Genomic DNA, 22,062 nt, shown 5'->3' on the forward strand with positions numbered 1-22,062 from the left:
AGGGTTTGGATAAATAGGAGTTTAATGTAGATGCTTTTTAGTAATAAAATTAATTTCTTACATTATTTTTCTATGTAAATTAGAATTTACATTAGAATAGGGATTTCAATTTCCATTTAACCACCACCAGGCTTGGTTCCCTTTTGGTGGAAGATACTATATTACACAGAGAATTAAGTGGAACAACTTGACCCTTATTCTGTCCCCCGAACAACTGTAAACACTCATAGGTTGACTGAAATCCACTGGACAGGTGCTCAGCTGTCCCCTGGGGTAGCGGAAACTGGGATAATCCAGGGATTTGGTTAGAACATAGGGATGTGGTGAAAGTTAATTATGAAATTATGAAGCTTAGGGATGGAATCAGCTTCCTGGCAACATGTGAGATATGGTAACATTTAGAGAACCACATCCACCCTGTAAGCGAGGTCTGAGGGAAGTAACTTATTTAGTTGAATGCAGAGAGGAAGGGAGAACTGGAGACCAGCCACAGCTGACCCGCTCAGCACTGGGGCTCAGTCTCAGCACTGGGAGAATCTGGTCAGATGTCTCTAAAGTATTTTAATCTTCTTTGAGGGACATTCAAAAGATATATATTTTTTATGTGCCGTGACGAGCCTGCTCTGAGCACTGGCAGTTCTGCTAAGGAGCTAATAATTCCTGGGACTTTAGGATGACACCATCCTCCACATACATTGACCCAGTGATGTTTACTAACACAGTAAGGTCTAATTACCGTGAAGGAGTAAAATGGCTTGGACTGCATCTGTGGATCACATGGGGCCGTGAGTTATTCGCACAGTTTGCATCCCCTGTTCTCTTTGCTGGGGCTCCCTGTGAGCCGGGTTGCTGGTACAAGGTAGATCTTTCTCCTGGGGCCCTGCCAGTGTCTCTGAGGCAAGGCAGGAGAGGCTTCCAGGGTTGGGAGACTCATGCTGAGGTCGCCAAGGGCCACCCAGCCCCCAAGTGGGCTGAAAACCACATCTAAGCCCTCGGCCCCGCTCTACTACTTCTGTGGAAGGCTTATTTAAGCCCAAATTGGTTTCATCTGTAAAATAGGACTACAAAGACCTACTTCTCAGGACTGCTGGGAGAGATACGTATAATGATGCACGAGGCACTGAAGAGCCCCGTTCTGGCCTGAGGTGAGCGCTGCTCTCTGTGGCTGCTGTAGCTGCTCTGGTTGTATTGGTTATTACCTGTCATTCTGTCTTGCTCTCAGGTTGCCAAGCCCTCAATTATATATTCAAGCATCAGCCAGGAGAGAGAACACCACACAAACCGCAGCACATGTCAGAGCACACTCATGTGAAGACGAGCATGCCGCAGGTGAGGGTTGTCCTTATGCAAACAGGGCTTTTGTAGAGTTCGGAATCACAATGTGCAGCCCGTGGGGGCCAACAACGCAACAAGAAGCAGACCACGCCACCTTGGCTGAGCTGCTAATATCTAAAAAGACGGACGACTGGTCTGAGCAGTGGTTTTGGAAGCTGCGAAGGGAACATGTGCTGTATGGAAGAGTCACAGCTGATGACCCCTGAAAGCTGAAGGCCAGCAGATGCCCAGGCTGGGAGCCTGGTACAGCCTCAGCCTTGGGCACACGTCGGTGACATTCCCTCCCCGTGGCAGTGATTGGACCAGTCAGAGGGCAAGCAGTGACGGCCGAGTGTTCCCTGGTGACAAAGACTCAGTTTTCTTCCTGTCTTAATCCTCCAACCTTCCAATGGCAATCTCTCCAAGTGAAGGCCCGTTAGGTAGGAATGGAGCAGGAAGAGCCTTAACTGCTCAGCTGTAGCTTCATATGTAAACATGCTGCGGGGCCTCTACAATGTCTGATGGGTGGTATTCAGGTAGAGTTTTGGTCAAGACTCCTCCAGGTACATAAATTATTGATTTCATTTCTTTCTTCTTCCTGGGGGCACAGGAAGAGAGCAGAAAGAGAGCACCGAGACGGCAAATGTGGTGTGGCATTTGCCCAGCTACCCATAATCATCTCCAGGTGCAGAGACTAGGAAAGAGAATGAGGCTGACTCCTCCTCTTAGATGACCTGTAAAGGACTGGCTTCCATTCTTTCACACAGCAACCCCCTCCCATGGATTCTCGACCCTTAGTGGTGCTTTGGGGGTCTAGGAGGGGTCCGGCTGGAGTGAGTCCCAGGGTGCGGCTCAGTAGAGGTGGGAACCCGCCACCCACGCTGGAGCTGCCCACAGGCAGCCTCGTCTTCTGCCAAGGAGGTGGGTGGGGAACAGCTGCCTGCAGCCTGGGGGCCCGCAGTGGGTGTGGAGGTCAGGCCAGGGTGCCGGGAATGGAGGATGCTGATGGGGGGAGGGGTGGGGGTGGGAGTCTGGCCAAGGACTTTATTGTCTTTCCCTCCCCAGATGTGGAAGGCTCCTCACTTCTCCAGACTACTTTACCTCTCCCTCCCTTCTTGAGATTGAAAAGAATACGGTCTTTGGTTTCCATTCATCTGCTTTTGATATTCCCAATTGATTTCGTCCTGGCTAGTGCTTCAGATGATGTAGTATCTGTTAATTTGTTTGTATTTGGGATTTTACGAAAGCATGAGAGGTGAATAGTGTGATTTGGATGAGCTTCTGACCCTCTGAAGCCTAGAATTCCAGAAAAACCTACAGACACGAACTGGACTCATTTGCGCAGACATGGGGTCCAGGGCAGGGCCTGTGATGGATTGGGTTATTAGCGAACAGACTCCAGGGAAGGGAGCAAGAGGAGAGAAAGCATTAGGAATGTGGAGAGATGGAAGCTCAAAGGGATTTCTGGGGACTAGACAAAGCATTAATCAACCTGGAGTGGGTTTTCCTTGCAGAGATGTTTTGAAGGAAACAGCTGGATTTGGGGGGTAGGAGGTGGCTATTGAATTATATCTGGCAGACCTTAAGGTCTGTGCATCCTGGGGCTGACCCATCCTTTGCTTCTCAGCGCCGCTGCTCCTGGGGTGCCTTAGGGGTCTGAGGGTGGGCTGTGGGTGGCCCGCACCCCTGTCTTGCTGCTGTAGATGGGTGGCCAGACATTAGGCCAGGGCGCGGTGTGCGGCATGGGCTTAGGCACCAGGAAAGAGCAGCTGTGATCGCTGCAGGGCGGGAGCAGGCCTTCTCTAAGACGGATGCCCCTGCCTGTGGCCGTGGCAACCTGAAGATCCCGGGAGTGGGTGCTGGAGAGCACTGAAGTCCTTGCCAAGAACGGGAGGTTGAACAAATCACCCACCAAGAAGGAAATATGGGTGAGAAGCAGGCGGTTCAGTGGACAGAGCCCCAGACCCCGAGCCTGGCTTTGTGCAGGTCTCCCTGTGCCCAGGGGTGAAGGGACACTTCCTCCTTCCTCTGCCATGGCAACATGGGGGTCATGCAGGTGGGAATCTGTGGCGTGACCCGAGTCCTTAGCCGTGCCTGATGTTTTCTCACAAGAACAAAGGATGTGCATCAACAGGCTCATTTTTAAGGGCCTGCAGTTTTGTCAAACTGGTAATAATTCAATTCAAAGTCAAGAATTATGCTCTGCCCCTTTAGAATGAATAATATCCACCTTTCCCCATGAATCTAGCTCAAAAATAGATACAGTATGAATATAACAGTGTGAGAGAGGAAACTTGACCGAAGGAGAAATGAGTGCAGGAAGGCTTGGAGGAAGCGCCCCCACCCCTGTCTCCCTCCCTCCCTGGCTGCCCTGCACACCCCTGTCCCCTGAATCGTGGAGAGGCCACGTGACGCCTTCATGACCACGACCATGTCATGTGGGTAGAAGAAATGTGGACCCTGCTCCCTCAAACCCGCCATGGAGCCGCTGTGCCCTCTGTCCTGCTTTTCCTTTGATTCTGGCCACATGCAAAGGACACAGAGGAGTTTTGAGGGCCTGGAAGTTGGAGAAGCCCCCGGATGGGTGGTGAAATAGCCAGACCCACAGTCTTCCTGTATTTTGCACCTAACATGGGTTTGTGAAGCCAGGACCACAATTTATCAAGGTAGAAATGAGCACACGTTGTAAGTGGAGAGGCTAACAAGGTAGGTGTTTGTAATATGTGGGGAGGAGAGGGTTGCACTTCTACCAGATAAAACTGACCAGGCCCTTATGACCAGCTAGACAGGCCCTGCGTCCCTCCCGCTGTGCTGTTGCTGTTAGGATTGGAGAAGGGTACATGGAAATCAAGTCTTTCTCCCTGCCATTCGTGCTGACCACTATTGCCCCTCATCAACCCCACCATCGCCTCCACCAACACTGCCTGCATGACTGCCATCACCTCCACTGCCACTGGGCCACTACCACCTCCAGCAGCATTACCACTGCTCCCTGGTGTCACCCCACCTCCCCACTGCCACCCCCACCACCTCTCCCCACTCTACCACCTCTCCCCACCCCATCACCACCACCTCCCCCCACCCCATCACCTCTCCCCACTCTACCACCACCTCTCCCCACCCCCACCACCTCTCCCCACCCCCACCACCTCTCCCCACCCCATCACCACCTCTCCCCACCACCACCACCTCTCCCCACCCCATCACCACCTCTCCCCACCCCATCACCACCTCTCCCCACCCCCACCACCTCTCCCCACCCCATCACCACCTCTCCCCACCCCATCACCACCTCTCCCCACCCCATCACCACCTCTCCCCACCCCCATCACCACCACCTCTCCCCACCCCCACCATCACCACCACCTCTCCCCACCCCATCACCACCACCTCTCCCCACCCCATCACCACCACCTCTCCCCACCCCATCACCACCTCTCCCCACCCCCATCACCACCTCTCCCCACCCCACCAGTATCACACTCCAATCCACCATCATCCCTTGCACTACCCTTCCTAAACTTGGCACCACCATCAACATCTCAATATCAAATCTACCACACTACCACTGTCCGTGGGGTAAAGACAGGGTGCTAAAGGTGGCCCTCCATGGGTCAGATCAGGTAGCAGTCATGCCCTTCTGTAGTCTGATGCCTTTGAACCTGGGTTGGCACTAGAGTGTGGTGAAAGTGTCTCTGTGTGACTTCTAAGGCTCAGCTATAAGAGTCCTTCCAGCTTATGCCAGATCTCTTGGAGACACTTGCTCATGAGATGCCTCCTGTTGGGACTCAGCTGCTGTGCTGTGCAAAGATCCCTGGAAAAGCCATGTAGGCTCCCTGCCCCAGCTGACCACCAGCATAAAGTGCCAATCCTGTGAGTGCACCATCCTGGGGTCCATCCCTTCAGAGTCTTCAGAGGATGACAGTCCCCAGCTGGCATCTGACTGCAACATCCTGAGACTTCTCAAGGGAGGACTCCCTGGCTGAGCCCAGTCAACACTTAGAATCATGAAAGGAATAACTTGCTGTCTTAAGCCACTATGCTTGCCATGTAGTAGCCAGTGCACCATCGCCTCTCTCTCCTACTACCACTCCCTACCCAGTCACCAGCCTCTAGTCCTCCACCACTGCCACATTCTCCTCCATCCCACTACCATCTCCTTCTCCTCCTCCACCATTTTCTCCACCTCTACCACCAGCACATTCTACTACATCCATCACCATCTCCTCTTCTTACACCCCACCGTCATCTCCTCTAAGCCCCCTCCTCTACTACCTCCTCCTGCATCCCACCACTATCTCCACCACCTCCATCACCATCTCCTCTTCCTCCATCTCACCATCTCCTTCACCTTTACCATCACTATCTCTTCCTCTTCCATCCCACCACTATCTCCTCTTCCTCCTCCATTCCACCACCATGACCATCAACCTCACATAGCCCTCCTGGGAGCTGAGTGCTAGGCCTTCTGTTAACCACCCACATAAGGGACCTCATTAAATCTTCACAACAGTCCTGTGAAGTATGCACTTCTCTTAAATTACAGGTGAGAGGTAGAGGTCAGAATGTTAAATGACTTTCCAAGGTCATGTAATGTCACACAGCTATCAGAAGGGAGAGCCAGGATTTTGCACTAGGTCTCGTCAGAGCCCAAATCCTGTGCTCTTTCCAATTTCATTGTGCTGCCTCTCAGTTGCTTTTTTGCTTTGTTTCCATTAAAAATATGGTCTCAAAAGAAGTGAATTTGAAACTGTCTACTCATGAAGAAAGAATTGAAAAAATAAGCTCTTGTACTCGATATTTATATTAAATAAATCAAGATGCTACTGGACTAATACTTTGAGACTGAGGGAAACAATTCAGCGGAAAGAAATGTGCTTTCTAAGAAAAACACCATCACGATGTGTGTGAGATGAGGGATTCTAATCTACCTGTCAAAAGAAAAATTAGCTCCCACAAGGGCTTTTGTCACCTTCGGGGCCAAAAATAATAATTCCTGTCCAGCTCCTTTTGTGAAATATGTTAACCATGGAACACAGACGTCTCATTTCTCTCTCCTGACCCCGTGATTTAAATCGTGTTTCCTTGAAGGCCCCAACCCAGATGCCCATATGCACAACTTCCACTTAAATTAGCTTCCAGTGACCGCTGGGCTATGGGGCCAGCCCCGGCTTTACCTGCAAACAAACCACACAGCCTCAGTTACAGCACGCGGGAAGGGGCTCGGGTACTTGCCATATCTGGAAGCATAGTCGGGTCTAGGGATCAAAATAATTTTTTGATAAGCTTTGCAAAAAGACTGAAGTTCTGCATCGAAAGGACGCTGTGTTGTCCCCACGATCAGAATCCGATCATGTGGTTTCAGAAGTTTCAGGATTTTTGGAAGCTGCTTTTTCAGGCGTTTAGGTTCCATCTGGGAGACAAAGAGAGGGAAAAAATATTAGCTCATTTACAGAAAAAAAAAAGTAAGTACTAAAGAAAATTTGCTCCTAGAAAAAGAATGCACTGCAGCATATGTTTGTTAAAGTGAATTCCAAGGTCTGTTGGCCACAATTTCTTGAACTGTGTCTTGGGAAGAGTCTCATGACATGGATGCCAGCCCGGGGCTTGCTTCCTGGTTTGATAGGTGGGTTAAGTTTTTGTATTTCTTTTCCTCGGTCTCTGGTGTTTTGGTTTGGAGAGAGAGAAGGAAGGAAGCACCTGACAGAACATTCTAGCAGCTTGACCTTAAGAGTGGGAAACAGCGGCTGATTTCCAAGCGGAAGGAAGCTTGCTGGGACTTAGATTCGTTTGTGCTCCTGTTTTCCTGAGTTGTTTTGAAGGTGAACTAAAGGTTTCCTTTGCCACGGCTGTGACAGTGAGGGCAGGAATCCCGGACCTCAGGCCTGCAAAGTACCCAGTTACATAGGGTTGGAAACTGACCTGGGCAAGACGGTTTTGAAGTCTTCTGAACCTGTATTATTTTAGGATGATCTCAGCACTAATGAGGGAGAGGAGCACAAGGTCCCCAGGCGGGGCGGCTCCCAGGTAGCAGGTGTCAGAGCTGGCCACATGGTCGTGGGCAACGTGCTGGCTTTAAGTGAACCTCGACTGGCACAGACAAGTGGAAGGGAAGTGCGGGAAGAGGCGAGGCTGGGCGGGGATGGAGAGCCTCGGAAGAGATGCCCCAGCAGAATCCTGGCCATTTTAGCTCCAAATTCAGCTCAGGGCCAACTGAGCACATCAGAATTGACAAGTAGAGCCCAGAGCGTTAAGCAAGGCGGAAGGGGGCATGGTGATGCTCCCCTGGCACCTGTGGACACCTGTGGTTTGGGCCTGTGCAACTCTGCACGCCTGAGCCAGCAGAGAGGCCTGGGGCCATCCAGGGGAGGGAGCGGCCTCTGGCAAATTCCACTGTTAGGGGTGCAAGCGGAGAAGGGCAGGCGCTGCAGCCACAGTCTGCCCGTGGCGGGGCGGGTGGCGTGGCCGAAGAGCGGGTAGGTGTGCGGGGCCCTGCAGCTGGGGGCCCTGCTGGGGAAGGCAGCTCCATGGAAGGCCCCCTGGCCGGCTGGGTCTCTCGCAAGCCTGGCCCCATGGAGTTGGGTGTCAGGACTGGTCCAGCCACACTGCTCTGTGGCGGAGGGGAGAGCATTGGGTGCCCCTGGTGCACCCTAAAGGGCCAGGGGCGAGGGGCAGAGAAGGGCAGGGTGCAGACAGGAGCGGTTCTCAGGGAAGGGCCGAGGGCCCCCCCCGCGGTGATGACCGGCCAGGGTGAAGCCCTGGGGGTCTGCTGCGCGGCCTCCCCTCCCTCTTACGCAGCCAGGGCTTCTGTGTTTCACCCTTTAACCAGCAGAACGGCCATGGCCCAGGCGTGCACGGCCCTGGCACAGGGAGACTGCAGGAGGGAGAGCAGGCGGCCGGGGCCCAGGGGGCCTCAAAGGGGAAGCCGAAGGGGGTTTGCAGGGACTCGGGCAGCTTCGGCCTCACCAAGGCAGGAGGCTGGGGGCTGAGGCAACGGCCTCTCCATCCCGGGGGGCAGGGAGCGAGGTCTCGCCAGCGCCCCCCGGCCACCTACTCTGCTCCCCAGCCAGCCCGCTCCGCGCCTTCAGGCTCGCCCCCAAGGAGTAAGCAGTGTTGGCAGAAGCTCCTGGACTCCAGACACCCCTTGAGGACTTGGCGGGGACGTTCTCGTTTAACCTCACACCCACCGCAGGAGGTGGGCCCCGCTGCCCCCTCGCTTGGGAGACCAGGAGCCCCGAGAGGCTGCGGGACATCCTGGGGCCGCGGGGTGAATTGGGGGGACCCCGGCTTTGGCTCCCGCAGTGCCCCTGCGTGCCGTGCGGTGGGGGGTGTGGGGGGGCCTTCTTGTCCCCCCTCCACCTCCTGGGTAAGGGTCCACCTTCACCCAGGTCACGAGGATGCAGAGGGGACTGCACACAGGTGAGACACACCACAGAGCTCACCTGCCTAAAGCGTGTCATCAGGTGGTTTCTAGGAGAACCAACGTTGGAAAATTTTCATAGTTTCATCACCCCCCCGAAGACCATGCCCATTAGCAGTCACTTCCCATTTCTGTCCCTAGGGTTTCTGTCTCTACAGATCTTCCTGTTCTGGGCATTTCATGTGAACAGAAGTGTGCAATGTGTTCGTTGGGGCTTCTGCCACAGCAAAATGTTTTCGAGTCTCGTCCAGATTGTAGCACACAATTGGTGCTTCATTCCTTTTCATTGTCAGGGAATGGTCATTGTGTGGCTATCCACATTTTATCAGTTGATGGACATTTATGTTCTCACTTTCTGGCGGTTATGAATAATATTGCTAGGAATATTGGTGTGCATGTTTTTGTGTGGACGTGCTTTGATTTCTCTTGGAAGGAGGATAATTGCTGGGTCATATGGTACTTCTACGTGTAACCTTTTGAGGAACCTCCAGCATATTCTCTAAAGCAGCGACACCATTTTACCATCGTAATAGCTGTGTCTGAAGGTTCCCATCTCTCCACATCCTCACCAACACTTGTGTATTGTCTACCTTTTGTGGGTGGGAAGTGGTATCTCAGGATGGTTTTGATTTGCACTCCCCTGATGGCTAATGATGCTGAGAATCTTTTCATGTGCCCAATTGGCCATCTGTATATCTTCTTGGGAAAATGTTTAAACCCCTTGCTCAATTTTAACTGGGTTAATTATTCTTTTATTATCGACTTCTGAGATCCTTATATATTCTAGATACGAGTCCTTTATTAGATAAATGATTTACAAAGATCATCTCCCTTCTGCGGGTTGTCTTTTCACTTTCTTGATCTTTTTTGCAGTAAGTCAGATTTTAAAATTTTCTTTTTTTGCTTGTGTTTGGGGTTTCATATCCAAGAAACCATTGACTAATCCAAGGTCTGGAAGATTTATGGCTACATTTTCTTCTAAGAGTTTTATATCTTACTTTCAGGTTTTGATATCTTTTAAGTTGAGTTGTGTGTATGGTGAGAGGGAGGGTCCAACTTCATTCTTTCCCATGTGGATGTCTAGTTGTCCCAGCACCATTTGTGGAAGAGACTATTCTTTCCTCCACTGAATTGCCTTGGCACCCTGGCTGAACATCAAGTCAAGTACAAGTCCAAATGTAGATTCTGGACTCTCAATTCTGTTCCATTGACCTAGCTGGTTATGCTTATGCAAGAACCTCACTGTTTTGATTGCTGTAGCTTTGTAGTTTTGAAATCAGAAAGTGTGAATTATCCAACTTTGTTCTTTTTCAATATTGTTTTGGCTGTTCTTGGGCCCTTGAACTTTCGTATGAATTTTATGATCAATTTGTTAGTGTCAGCAAAGAACTCAGCTGGAATTTTGATGGGAATTGAATGGAAATCTGTAGAGAAATTTGGGTGTATTGCCATCGTAACTGTAGTAAGTTCTCCAAACCATGAAAATGGGGCGTCTTTCCATGTATTTAAAGAAGGTCATCTTTAATTCCTTTTATTGATGTTTTGTAGCTTTCAGAGTATAAGTTTTGTGCTCCTTTTGTTAAATTTATTCTTATGTATTTTATTCTTTTTGATGCTATTTTAAAGGGAATTGTGTTCTTAATTTCAATTTTGGATCGTTCATTACAACTGTGTAGACATATAACTCATTTTTCTATATTGATTTTCTATATTGATCATGAAACTTTGCTTATTAGTTTTAATAGATGTTTAGTGGATTCCTTAGGACTTTCTATATATAAGATCATGTCTTCTGAAAATAGAGGTCATTTTACTTTATCCTTTCCAACCCTGGATACTTTATACTTCATTTTCTTGTCTAATTTCCCTGGTTAGAACCTCTAGTACAATGTTTGTTCTAGTTTGCTAGCTACTGGAATGCAACACACCAGAGATGAATTGGCTTTTAATAAAAGGGGATTTATTTCATTAGTTCTTCACAGGAAAGGCAGCTAACTTTCAACTGAGGTTTTTTCTTATGTGGGAGGGCACAGGGTGATCTCTGCTGACCTTCTCTCCAGGCCCCTGGGTTCCAACAACTTTCCCCAGGGTGATTTCTTTCTTCATCTCCAAGGGTCTGGGCTGAGCTGCGAGTGCTGAGGTGAGGTATGCTGAGCTGCTTGGGCTGTGCTATGTCGAGCTCTCATTTAAGCTTCCAGCCAATTAAATCAATCATTCATTGCACAGGCACGCCTCCTAGCCGACTGCAGATGTAATCACCAACAGATGAGGTTCACGTACCATTGGCTCATGGCTACAGCAACAGAACTAGGCAACTTCACCTGGCCAAGTTGACACCTGAACCTAACTACCACAATGTTAAATAGAAGAGGCCAAATTTGATATCCTTGTCTTGTTCCTGATTTTAGAGGGAAACTATTCAGTCTTTCACTATTAGCATGATGTTAGCTTTGGGCTTTTCATAGATGTCCTTTACCAGCTTGAGGACACTTCCTTCTATTCCTAGTTCATTGAGTGTTGGTGGGGTTTATGTTCTTTATTTCATTGATATAGTGTATTACATCATTTGACTTTGGGATGTTAAACCAGCCTTGCATTCCTGAAATAAATTCCACTTGGGCATGGTATATAATACTTTTTATATGTTGTTGGATATGATTTAAAGGGGACATTGTGTAATGTAACTCACTTTGGAGAAAGAGATGGGGGTTGTTAAAGCAAAATGAATCTTGCAGTCAGGGCCCTGATTTGAGGCCAGACCACTGATGCCTCTTCCTGCCATTTCCTCCACGGAGGTGCACAGTCTCCTCCAGCCCCATCAAGAGGAGACGGGAGTGGGGAAGGGGGAGAAAAGAGGAGCTTAAAAGAAGGTGGGGCTTGGGGAGAGGAATGCCCTTGTTAAGACCCCCCGGCATCCTGGCGAGGGCTGAAAGCCAGCTGCCTTCACAAAAAAGTATGTGGAGAGAGGTAAGGAACGCCCTAATCCCTCCCTCCACCAAGTGTTTTCAGCAGTGTGCCTTTGGGCTGGCCTGGGACGGGAGGGGCGTTTGCTGGGACTTCACGTTGGTATTGGACCCTGTTGGGGGCCAGGCTCTACACGAAAGGGAAGAAGCCCAAGGAGGAAATGAGTAACTCCATAACAGCAAGCAGAAGATAGCAAAATGGTTACATGCACAGACTTTGGCTCCGACAGATTTAATCTGTCTTGACTCTGTTCTTAACTGCGGTGTGACCTTGGGCAGGTTACTAACCTTCTCTGAGCCCCATCTGAGAAGCGGGAATAGTGACAGAATCTACTTTATAAGGATGTGTTGAGGGTTATACCACATAAAGCATCTGCACGGTATAGATTAGGTATTCAATAAGTGGCAACTGGTACTCTGAAACATAAACTTGGTGTTGGTGGGAAACCATGTGGGATGTGCTGGGTTAAAAAGTAAGGTTTTTAGAGAGGAGCGGGAGAAAAACCCCACGGCTTTGTAATTTGAAGGAAATGAGCAAAATTTCCAATAGAACTCAATGCCACTCTGCAGAAAGCTCCCCAAAGTTTCCAATGTACAGGGTGATGGTCTTTAACTGCCCAGCTCTGAGCAGTCATCTCCTGCGCCCGCGGCCCACCGGGGAGGTGGCTGCCAGGGCTCTGAGACGAGTCCACGCCTGCACCGGGGGACAGTCCACGGTGCTCAGGTGAGGCTTGGGAAGTCTGACAACGCTCAGAGCTCATCTCACCACAGTGGATCTAAAGCCCTTTTATGAAAGTGGGTTATATTTTTAAATTATTCTTTGAAAATGTAGGCGGAGCAGCAGTTTGTGACAGTGGACACAGCAAGGGAGGACAAGGACAGTATGGCTCGCCGGTGTCCAGTGGGGGAGGCTGAGAAGTGGGAAGGCATTTAGAGGGTGATACCCAGGGGTGGTGCCCAGTGGAGGAGGCTCCCGAGGGGGAGCATCCAATGTGGGGTGTCCAGTGGGGGGATTCTGAGTGCACAGAGGTTCAGGGGAGAGTGTCGGGCTGGGGAGGCGGCATAGCAGTCACTGGTTTCTACACTCTGTCAGTAAGCAACGGCATCCAGGAGGGCGAGGAGAGAGGAGAGTGGTGGGCCGGGCGGGGAGTTCGGGAAGCTCCAGACGTGTCAGGGTTGGGGAAAGTGTGTGAAGGAGACGCGGGGGGAGCTGCTGGCACCCGGTGAGGGCGAGACCGTGGAGGCTATCGGAGGGTTTAGCCAAATGGTGGGTGGTGACCACGTAGAGAGTGGCAGGAGGGGGGGATACTGGCAAAACCGATGGAAACAAGAACGCCGTGACAGCGAGTGAGACGGGTGGGGAGAGCCGCCAGGGGTCGTCCCGCAGGGTGCTCGTGTGCACTGTCCAGGCCCAGTGGAAGGAGCAAGGAGGCGCGTCTGCAGGGCCGGTGAGATGGGTGGGCGCTGCCCCTTGGTGGGGGACGGGCACCGGCCTGGCTGAGCACGTCTCTAGCCGCGTGGGGAACTCGGCGATGGCGTGGCCCTGCCCTTCCTGCAGAGGCGATGACCCTCCTGGGATGGCCAGGACAGCTGCGCCCACTCAGCCTATGTGGATAACAAACACTGGCCCTGGGCGGTGTCCGGGGGCACTTCCCTGACGGTGAGGGGGGGTGGGGGTGGGGGTGGGGGTGGGGGTGGGGGTGGAATGAAAGGCGAGTTCCTGCACCCCGTGCTTTCCCTGCCTGCGCCAGCCCGGGCCCCGTTCAGAACCGCCCGCCCGACACGAGACCCGCGCACCCCTCCTTCTGCCGTCACGGGGCCACGAGCCCCGGCCACGGCACCGCAGCCGCCGGCCCGCCAGTCCCATGCACCGCATCACTGTGGGCACGTCCGCGCAGCCCCGCCACGGGCTCTGCTGCAGTGAGCCCCGCAGGAGGCCCCGCAGCCGGCTGCCCCCCAGCCCGCATTCCCTGGTGCAGGCACCCGCGGGACATCAGGGAAGGCCCTTGCCAGACGCAGTGACAAAGCGAGACAGGACAGAACACGCAGGAGCAGATGGGGTGCCGCCTTCTCTGCTGCCTGCAGCTCACACACAACCACCAACGGGGTCCTGGCTGCACGGTCCTCCCGGGACGGGGAGAAGGAAGGGGCGCTGCGCAACCTGGGGCCCCGGGCGTTATAGGAGTGGCAGGCTGGGGGACATGGGAGCCTGGACCTTCCTGCAATCCTAGGGGGCTGAGGGCTCCTGTCGGGGTGACCAGAGGCTGCTGAGTGCGGCCAGGGGCGTGGCGAATGCTGGACAGGTGCAGCTTTGGGTCTCCAGGACGAGGGGCCCCCAGAGGCAGTTTCTAGGATATGAGGAGGGGTTTCGGGGCAGAGTGGGGCGGGTCTCCCGGCCTGGGGGTGGCCCCGAGGAGGGGAGAAGGGCTTGCCCTCTGCGGGATCGCAGGCCCTCCAAACCCAGCTGCATGCCTGCTCGGAGCCTCTTTTCTCTTCTGCAGGAGGGAAGACAGTGCCCCTCCCAGGTGGCTGTGAGCTGTCCCTGCATCGTGTCCTGTGCTAAAGGGAAGGTACCTGCCCCTCCCCGAGACCCTCCCCTTCCTGCTCACAGGGTCCCAGGTGTTGGGGGACCTCATGCCACTGCACCCAGGAAACGCGACTTAACCCAAAGGAAGAGGGCTTGGAGGCTGGATTCGGTACTGCAAAGATTTCTTTTGTGGGCATCCTTGACATCTTCACACCCTAGAGGCAGCTGTGCTGGCCTGTGCCCGGCCCTGCCATTGGCATGGTGGCTGTGGCCGACGGGGCACCCCGCCTCCTGGTTTCTTTGTAGGTGGACATTCTTCTTGTTGGGTCTGCAGGGATCAGGGGCGCCTTCGGGCCAGTCTGGGGCAGGAGGTGGAAAGGGTGCTGGGTTTCCCAGAGGGCGTGGGGTGCGAGGAGGATGCCTGAGGAGCTGGCAGGGACACCTCGGGGCTCCTGGCATCTGGCTGCTCGGGCACATGGGTGAGGGCCGCGGCCCCAGAGTGCAAGGCTGGGTGGGAACCGTGCTGCCCCTGAACCCGGGGATCCCACAGTGCCAGTCCCTGGGGCCTGGTTTGAGGTGCCAGCGCTGCCCGGCATGGGGGAGGTGAAGCCCCGGTTTCTGTGTGCGTCGGGGGTGGGGTGGGGTGTAGAACGCAGCCGGCCCATGGGGTGGGGGTATGCGAACCCCTGCAGCTCGGGCTGGGTCCAGGGCGGACATCCTTCTGCTCAGACCCCAGGGTGTGATTCACAGCCCCCAGCAGAGGGTGGGCTCGCCTGGTGCAGAAAAAGGCAGCACGGGGGCTCCATTTGTCCACAACAAAGGATGCAACTAAGGCAGTGGAGCCATGTGGAGGGGATTGGGCGCTCTGCTGAGAGAACAGCTGGGGGTCCGCAGGCGCCAGTTTCCTTCCCGCTGGGTCTTCACGTGACGGATCAGCCTCTGCCTGCATCGCCCGCCGTCATCTCCTTCCTTTGCGGGCCTCCTGCCTCTTTTCCTCACACCTTCTACGGCAGGTGTCTTGGGAACCCAGAGTCACTCCCCTCCTCCAGCACTTCCTCAAAGCCCCCCAGCAGCCCTCCCCACTATGCATCTCTGGCTGTCCGCTGTGCACTCTCCTGTGACCCTCACAGCCTTGGTGTGCAGGTGAGCTGCCGGCCATAATCACTGACAGCAACCAACTGACAGGTGGCGGGGGGGGGCATGGGACAGAGAGGGAGGGAGGCTTTCTGAACTCATGGGCTGTTATAGCCAGAAGGTGTGTGAATAGTCCTCTTGCCAATCCTTTGATAGTTAAGGAAGTGGCAGCTCAGAGAGGTTAAGTTACTTGCTCAAGGACACACAGCCAGCCCGGTGCATGGCAGAGCAGGCTCGGAAGCTATGCCTGCAGAGTCCCAGACCAATGAATTCTCACTGCTGCAGCAGCCCTGGTCCATGAAAGGGTCCGAGCTTCTGATGGCTTCAGGTCCATGACGCCTTGGATGAAACATGGCCTTGCGTTTCTCTTTAGGTCTGTGATCTCCTTCACAGAAACCGAGGCTTCAATTTTACAAATACATGGATTTTAAATTTTTTTCCAGTGTGGCAATCTAGCCAGCAGAGGGAGCTAATGACCAGAGTCCCAGATTAAATAATAACCGAGTCCCCTTAACGGTTCCTGAAATGACAGGGCAATCAAGGCTCATTTGGGGGAAGAAAAGATTGCGCTTTCATTCTTTATCCAAATCATCTCTACCTGCTAAAAATGATGTATAATACATAAGGATCAAAAGTGATTAAAATCCTTATGAATTTAATCAGAAATTCACAGTTAAACACTATTTGCTTTTGTGCAAATTGATGTGGAATAACAATCATGTGTACCTACAATTTTTTTTTAACTTGTGGGAAATTTGCTGGTGATTTGTGGGGGCGGCACGGGGGCAGGGAGGCCATTGAAAGGAGAGAAAAGGAGGAAGGAAGCAATTGAAAGAGGGTCCCAGAGGCCCCAAGCAGCCCCATTGGCGGCCTTCGTTCATAAATCTCAGGCTTTTTGCTATTTACTGTTATGAACAATAGGAAATCCTAATAATAACTCCTCTGTGTGCCATTTGCGTTAACTGAGCACAGTTCTCTAAACCGTCTCTCACCTCTGAATCTTGTTTGGGTTCAAATTCCCCACCCCTGCGTCCACACTTTCTTTTTTTCCATCTCTGCTAAATTATGCCTCATGAAAAGGAGACCTCCTGGATTCTTTCAAATACTGACAAGTTCTGGAGGGCAAAGTGGGGGCCGTGTGTAAAAGCCCACATAGCTCTTTCCTCCCTTGAGAAAGCAAGACCTTCTGAAAAAAAGAAGAGGAAGCGCCTGGGAAGGGGCCCCCCTGGAGGAAGGAAAGGCCCGAGTGAGAGACCACGGAGGGGCCTCACCTTCCTTTCAGCGTTGGGAACTTTTTTGTAGAAGGTTTTCTCGGCGTCTCCAATCCAGACAACGGAGGGCTGGAGCTGTTGCGCCACCTGTAAAGGAGGAAAATAAAAAAGGGAAGAAACGTGGTTAAAAACATGGTTCCCTCTTGGGTGCACATGCGATCCCCGAACCAGCCACCAGCTTGTGCCCGGATCCCGCCCGCAGCCGCCGCGCCTCCTATGCCCGGGCCATGCCGTCGTGGTGGGGGTGTGGCACTCAGCCGCCACCGCCTGGCCCTGCCCCGAGTGCACCCCACCTTGACAGCAGGGTGGGGCGTGCGGCTGCCCCTCCCGCACTCCTGGCCCTTCCTCCTGGGGGGGACACCCTTGGGGCTTGCAAATGCTGCCGCTTCAGCCCGCCTTGGCTTGAAATGAAGCCAGCTGATGGCTTTCTCCTGCAAACGACTGGGGGGTCGGGCCCCAGGTTTTTATCACAGCCTACTGGCTGTCCCCCATTTATTGACACTTGCTCCCCGAGATAGGAAGGGCTGCCTCCACAGAGTGCCCGGGACACCCTCGGTTCTGTCCGCCTGGGTCTCTGTGGTCACCACTCTACTGGCAAGGGGGCTTGCGAGCCCCCCCAGGGCCAGCCGGCCTTACTGTGGGCCCCTAAATCATCGCCGCACACCTAACAATCTCTTCAAAGCGTCCCCATGCAGCAGAGTTTGGGCATTTCTGCAACAATCTGTGCGATGTGCGAAATGGTGCCGGATAAAAGCCGGTGGCGGCGGCACAGCAGAGAGAGCGTCACGGCTCCTGCTCTTGTATTTCTTACAGCATCACGGAGGCAGCAGGTGTGGCTTTAAACCAAGGCAGGCCAGCGTGCGACGGAGAACCGCTGGGGGTACCGCGGCCGCGTCTGCCTTCCTGGCTTTGTCTCTGCTGTCGGGGCCAGAAAGCCCACCGGGCTGGTTGGGAGCCGCGGGGGCACTGCCCGTGGGCCTCGTGCCTGCGCCACGTGGCCGCCCCCACAGCCCCGCACGCGCCGCCGCGTTCAGAGAGGGGCAGACCCGCCCAGCACTGTAGGGCTGTTCTCATCCTTTCAGGCCCAGAGCCGCGGTGTTAAGAACTCTATGTCCCAGGCTGTGATCTCAGTACCCGAGGCTGCGCGTGTGATGACAATGGTGAGTGCTGGTGGCGGGCGGGCAGCCAGATGCCATGGCCCCACGCGGCCATCACCCCACATGACCACGGCACCACCCCACGCGGCCACGGCCCCGCCCCACGCGGCCACGGCCCTGCCCCACATGACCACGGCACCGCCCCACGCGGCCATCACCCCACATGACCACGGCACCGCCCCACGCGGCCACGGCCCCACCCCACGTGGCCACGGCCCCGCCCCACGCGGCCACGGCCCTGCCCCACGCGACCATGGCACCGCCCCACGCGGCCACGGCCCCGCCCCACGCGGCCACGGCCCCGCCCCACGCGGCCACGGCCCTGCCCCACATGACCACGGCATTGCCCCACGCGGCCACGGCAGTGCCCATGGTGGCAAGAGCCAGCACCCACTGCGTTTCCTTCTCTCTGAAGACCCCACACCCTCTGAGAATCCTCAGCCCACCCCTGTGCATCAAGGACCCTTATTGCCTCTCGTCACAGAAGGGAAACTGAGGCTCAAAGGGGTCACATGGCTACTAAGGGCAGAGCCGGGACCGAAGACCAGGCCGACGGCACAGCCTCTGTGCTGCGACCATGAGGCCGGGGCAAACATCAGCCCTGAAACACGAGGGGACGCCTCAGGAACTCGGCAGAAAAGAGGCGAGCTCAGCCCGGAGGCACGAATAAGTGGTGGGGAATCAAGACCCAAACTCAGAGCTTCTGACCCCAAAGCCTTGCTCTTCTCCTGCATGTGTCACTGCTTCTCCCACATCCGGTGCGCACCGGGCTGTCGACCCCTGGCCCTGCTGCATCTGAGGGGCCTGCGTTTGTGGGTGCTTTACGGTGGCCTGGACACTGGGAGTTTACTTTGGGTGCCTGAATCTGGAGAGAGATTCTTTCCTGGTTTTTGGTCATTAGAGAAAAAGACTGGGGTAGTGAAGGATTAAACAATTTGGATTGTAGAGAGAGACCTTGTTTTCTCAAATCTAAACCAAGGTATTCACTACGCAGTGGCTGTACTACCTGCTTCTAGAACCGAGTCTCTGCTTTATTTAAAAGCCCAGCTGACCCTGCGGCTGAGGACAGCTGAGCTCCAAGCCGGGCCACACTGCCCTGGGCTTGCACAGCAGTAAGGTGGACGAATACTCCGCCCCCCCACCCCACTTCTCTCATTCACAATTTTTACTTGGTGAAATCAGTTCTCAGATATGTCAGAGCACCCTTTCAAGGGATTCTCTGGCTTAGAAATACTGAGGCTGTGTGCAGAAGGGCCCTGGGGGAAATGCGGACTTAAAGGGGCAGCTCATCTGGAACCCCTGAGGCCCAGGCGGGGGAGAAATTCCAGAGCAAAGGCAGGGCCCGCCAAGGGCCTTAGGAAGTGGGCGCCCATTAGCAGTTGAGCTGGGCAGGGGCCGCCTGCTGGGCACCTACCCTGGGCTAGATGGGGGAGGGTGTGACACGGGTTGGGCAGGTGCCCCCACCTGGGAAGCCACACGGCTCAGTGCCGGGCGACGCTGGAGACAACGTGAGCTCCAAGATTTGGAGCAGAGAGACCACTGCGGGGCAGGGGCAGGTCAGTGACCAGTGCGTGGAGAATGGACGCACCAGATAAAGGAAGCAGCTTCTCTCCACCCTCACCCCACCCCCCACCCCCGATCCTAGGGGCCTCCTGGTGTGATGGGGGAACTGCCTGGGATGGGGAGTTTTCAGAGCTCCCCCAGGTGACTCTGCTGTACAGCCCAGGTGGGGGGCTGCTTAGATACACGCAGCGTGGCTGGCGCTGGGGGGGGGGGTGTCCCCCGATCCTCTCCTGCTTTCCTTGCACCCCACTCAGTACAGACTTGAGAGCTGATGACACTTGGGCCCCCCGTGGGGCTCCAGGCTCCCTCTTCTTCGGAGCTTCTGCTCCCTATGTGGTGCCAGCCTCCTGGAAGCTGACCCCTGATGCCCCTGCCACGCTGGCCACAGCCAGACTCACGCTCACCCTTCCATCCTGGGGACCCGCTTCTTGCCGGCAGCCCTAGTGACGGCCCCCTACCCCATCCCCCATGCCTGGCCTCGCCTCCCTCCATGCCTAACAATCCCAAGCCGATCGATCCGTCCCAACTCCTAATCTCTTTCAACTCCTTTGCTTCCGCCATTTTCTCCCCTTCCTAGTTTTAGCTGCCAATCGCCTTCCGCTGTGCCCTGCTGTCAGGAGGACTCCCCGAGGTGCCTGGGGTGGGGCAGGCACTAGGGAACTGCACCTCCACCGAGGGCTTTTCTGAGCTCAACTCAACTCTTCCCCACCTCCAGCCCCAAAAGTAAACAAGAAAGGGAGCTACTATATGCTAAAGCATTTTCCACATGCTGAGGGAAAATAATTTATAAAACAAAATCTTATTCTTAAGGCCTTCTTTAAAATCTTAATTCTAGTACCCAAGCCAATGGAAAAACCATTTCCACATAAACAGTCGCCTCTTGTCTTAGGTAACACTGCGAGCTTGCGGAGCTGCAGATCACTCTCTCCCACGTCCACCTGGCGGGCAATGGATTTTCCATAGCTCCTCGTCTCCCAGCCAGCGTCTCTGGATGGGAATTACAGAGGGCGGACCAAGCACGCCAGTTACTCTTCTTTCTGCCTTGGACACAGCCAGCCGCACAGGCGGACTCGGAGCACAGGAGTACTGCTAATTTGGGATAATTCTTATTTCTACCACCTGCTTTACAAATGTTTTGCAACCTTGGCTACACCACTGCCCCGAGCGCGAACGGTAACAATTGTTCCGAAACTCCCGTGCACCTTCGGAAAAGCCGGGGCCTGCGTGCTTCCTGTATGTCTGCGCACACACCTGTGAAGTTCCTTCCACAGGAAGTCAGCATGCAAGGGGCAGCCAGGGGCCTAGGAGGACTTTTTCTTTGGGGGTGGTTTGGTTTGGAAGGCTCAGTTACTATCAAATGAGACAGAAGACATTCCCCAACAGCACACTTCCTCGGTAACGCAGCAAACCCAGCGTCCATGGAATAGGTGCTGTGAAACCCGTCCTCTCCCTCCTATCCTACCAGGGGTCAGGTGACAGGTGCCACGTGCTTCATGTGCCCCAACCCCCTTTCACAGGTGGGGTCTCTAGGCCAAGGGAGGGGTAAGTAACGCGTCCGAGGTCACCGCTGAGTGGCCGAGCCTGCGCTTTTAGCCCCAGCGCCATGGGGGACGACGAGCCTCTCCCCCTTGTCCTGTCTGCACGTCCTCTGCCATCTTTCATGCCAGCAGGAGGGCGGTGACACAGCACTGTCTTGTCCTCTAGGCCACGAGCCTGCAGCTTCCCCAAGCTTTCTGGGCGGGCCCCTGGCACTGAGCTCAGCTCTGGGCCAAGAAGGAGAAGCCTGGAGCTGCCAGGCAGGAAGCCTCTTCCTTGGGGAGGGGCCGAAGGAGCTGAGCCCGTCCTGCTTGGAGACTCAAGGGGGCGCATGGAAAGTCTGCCGTGGGCAGAAAGGCTGGTTTCACTATTTCGGGCCCCGATGGAGGGTGAGGGCCGTCCCTTCATGTCTTCGTTCTCGGGACCAGGGTAGAGGCCCCTCCGTCTGTGCGAGGTGCTGACCTCAGGCTGTCCGTGACCGACAGGGAGGACACACTCGCCAGGCTGAGAGGTTGGCCCAGGAAGGGCAGGTGTGTGCAGGGCCAGCGGGCACAGAGGAGGACGAGGGAGGGAAAGCAGGAATGGAGACGGTGTCGGGGCTTAAAGCGCCACAACTCCCAACAACCTCCAGGAGGTTACGGGCCCGGGAGACGGGAGTCCCTGCAGGACGGAGTCCAGGACAAGGCTGGCGGCGCCTGGGCACAAGGGTGGCCAGGGCGGCTCTGAAGGGGCTGCGGGAGGCTGTGGCCAAGCAGAGGAGACTGGCCGTTGTCCTGGAAGTCGTGGGAAGGCTCTGAGGGAGTTTAATCCGGGGAACTGGGGAGAGGGTGGGCTGTGGGCGGTGGGTGTGGTGCCCGTGAGATGGGGACAGGAGCTAAGAGCCTGCCCAGAGAAGTGGTAGGGAGGGTGGGGGGTGGGTGAGAGAGACCCGAGACGGCAGGCCTCGGTGACCCCCCGATAAGGGCTGAAGGAGAGGGGAGCTCAGATGCCTGGATGCCTGGAGGACCGTGGTGCACAAACCCACGCAGGGGCACCTATGGGGAGAAGAGAGGATGAGCTCCACTCGGACACCATGAGCCCGGGTGTGGCGGGGGTCAGGGTGCAGGAGGGAGGTGGCACTGGCAGCGCGCTGAGGCAGCAGCAGAGGGAAGGTGGCCACAGCCGTGGGTGCTGGGTG

The 22,062-nt window shown here is 54.7% G+C and overlaps 1 protein-coding gene across 3 annotated transcripts in view; it reads right to left on the reverse strand.

Annotated features, from left to right (window-relative positions):
• DRC11 (dynein regulatory complex subunit 11) overlaps window positions 1-22,062 on the reverse strand; it is a 237,563-nt gene that overhangs the window by 17,654 nt on the left and 197,847 nt on the right. Inside the window, exons 16-17 of one of the 3 annotated variants that reach the window (XM_077155534.1) lie at window positions 16,630-16,716; window positions 6,550-6,727 (exon numbers count right to left, since the gene is read on the reverse strand). In XM_077155534.1, the coding sequence (XP_077011649.1) occupies window positions 6,550-6,727; window positions 16,630-16,716 (265 nt within the window). Of the gene's footprint in view, window positions 1-6,549; window positions 6,728-14,869; window positions 15,879-15,902; window positions 16,545-16,629; window positions 16,717-22,062 lie in introns of those variants that run through there. The other 2 variants (XM_077155536.1, XM_077155535.1) reach the window with 2 other exon arrangements.

The sequence above is a fragment of the Tamandua tetradactyla genome, chromosome 3 (genome assembly GCF_023851605.1).
Source record: "Tamandua tetradactyla isolate mTamTet1 chromosome 3, mTamTet1.pri, whole genome shotgun sequence".
Classification (NCBI taxonomy): domain Eukaryota; kingdom Metazoa; phylum Chordata; class Mammalia; order Pilosa; family Myrmecophagidae; genus Tamandua; species Tamandua tetradactyla.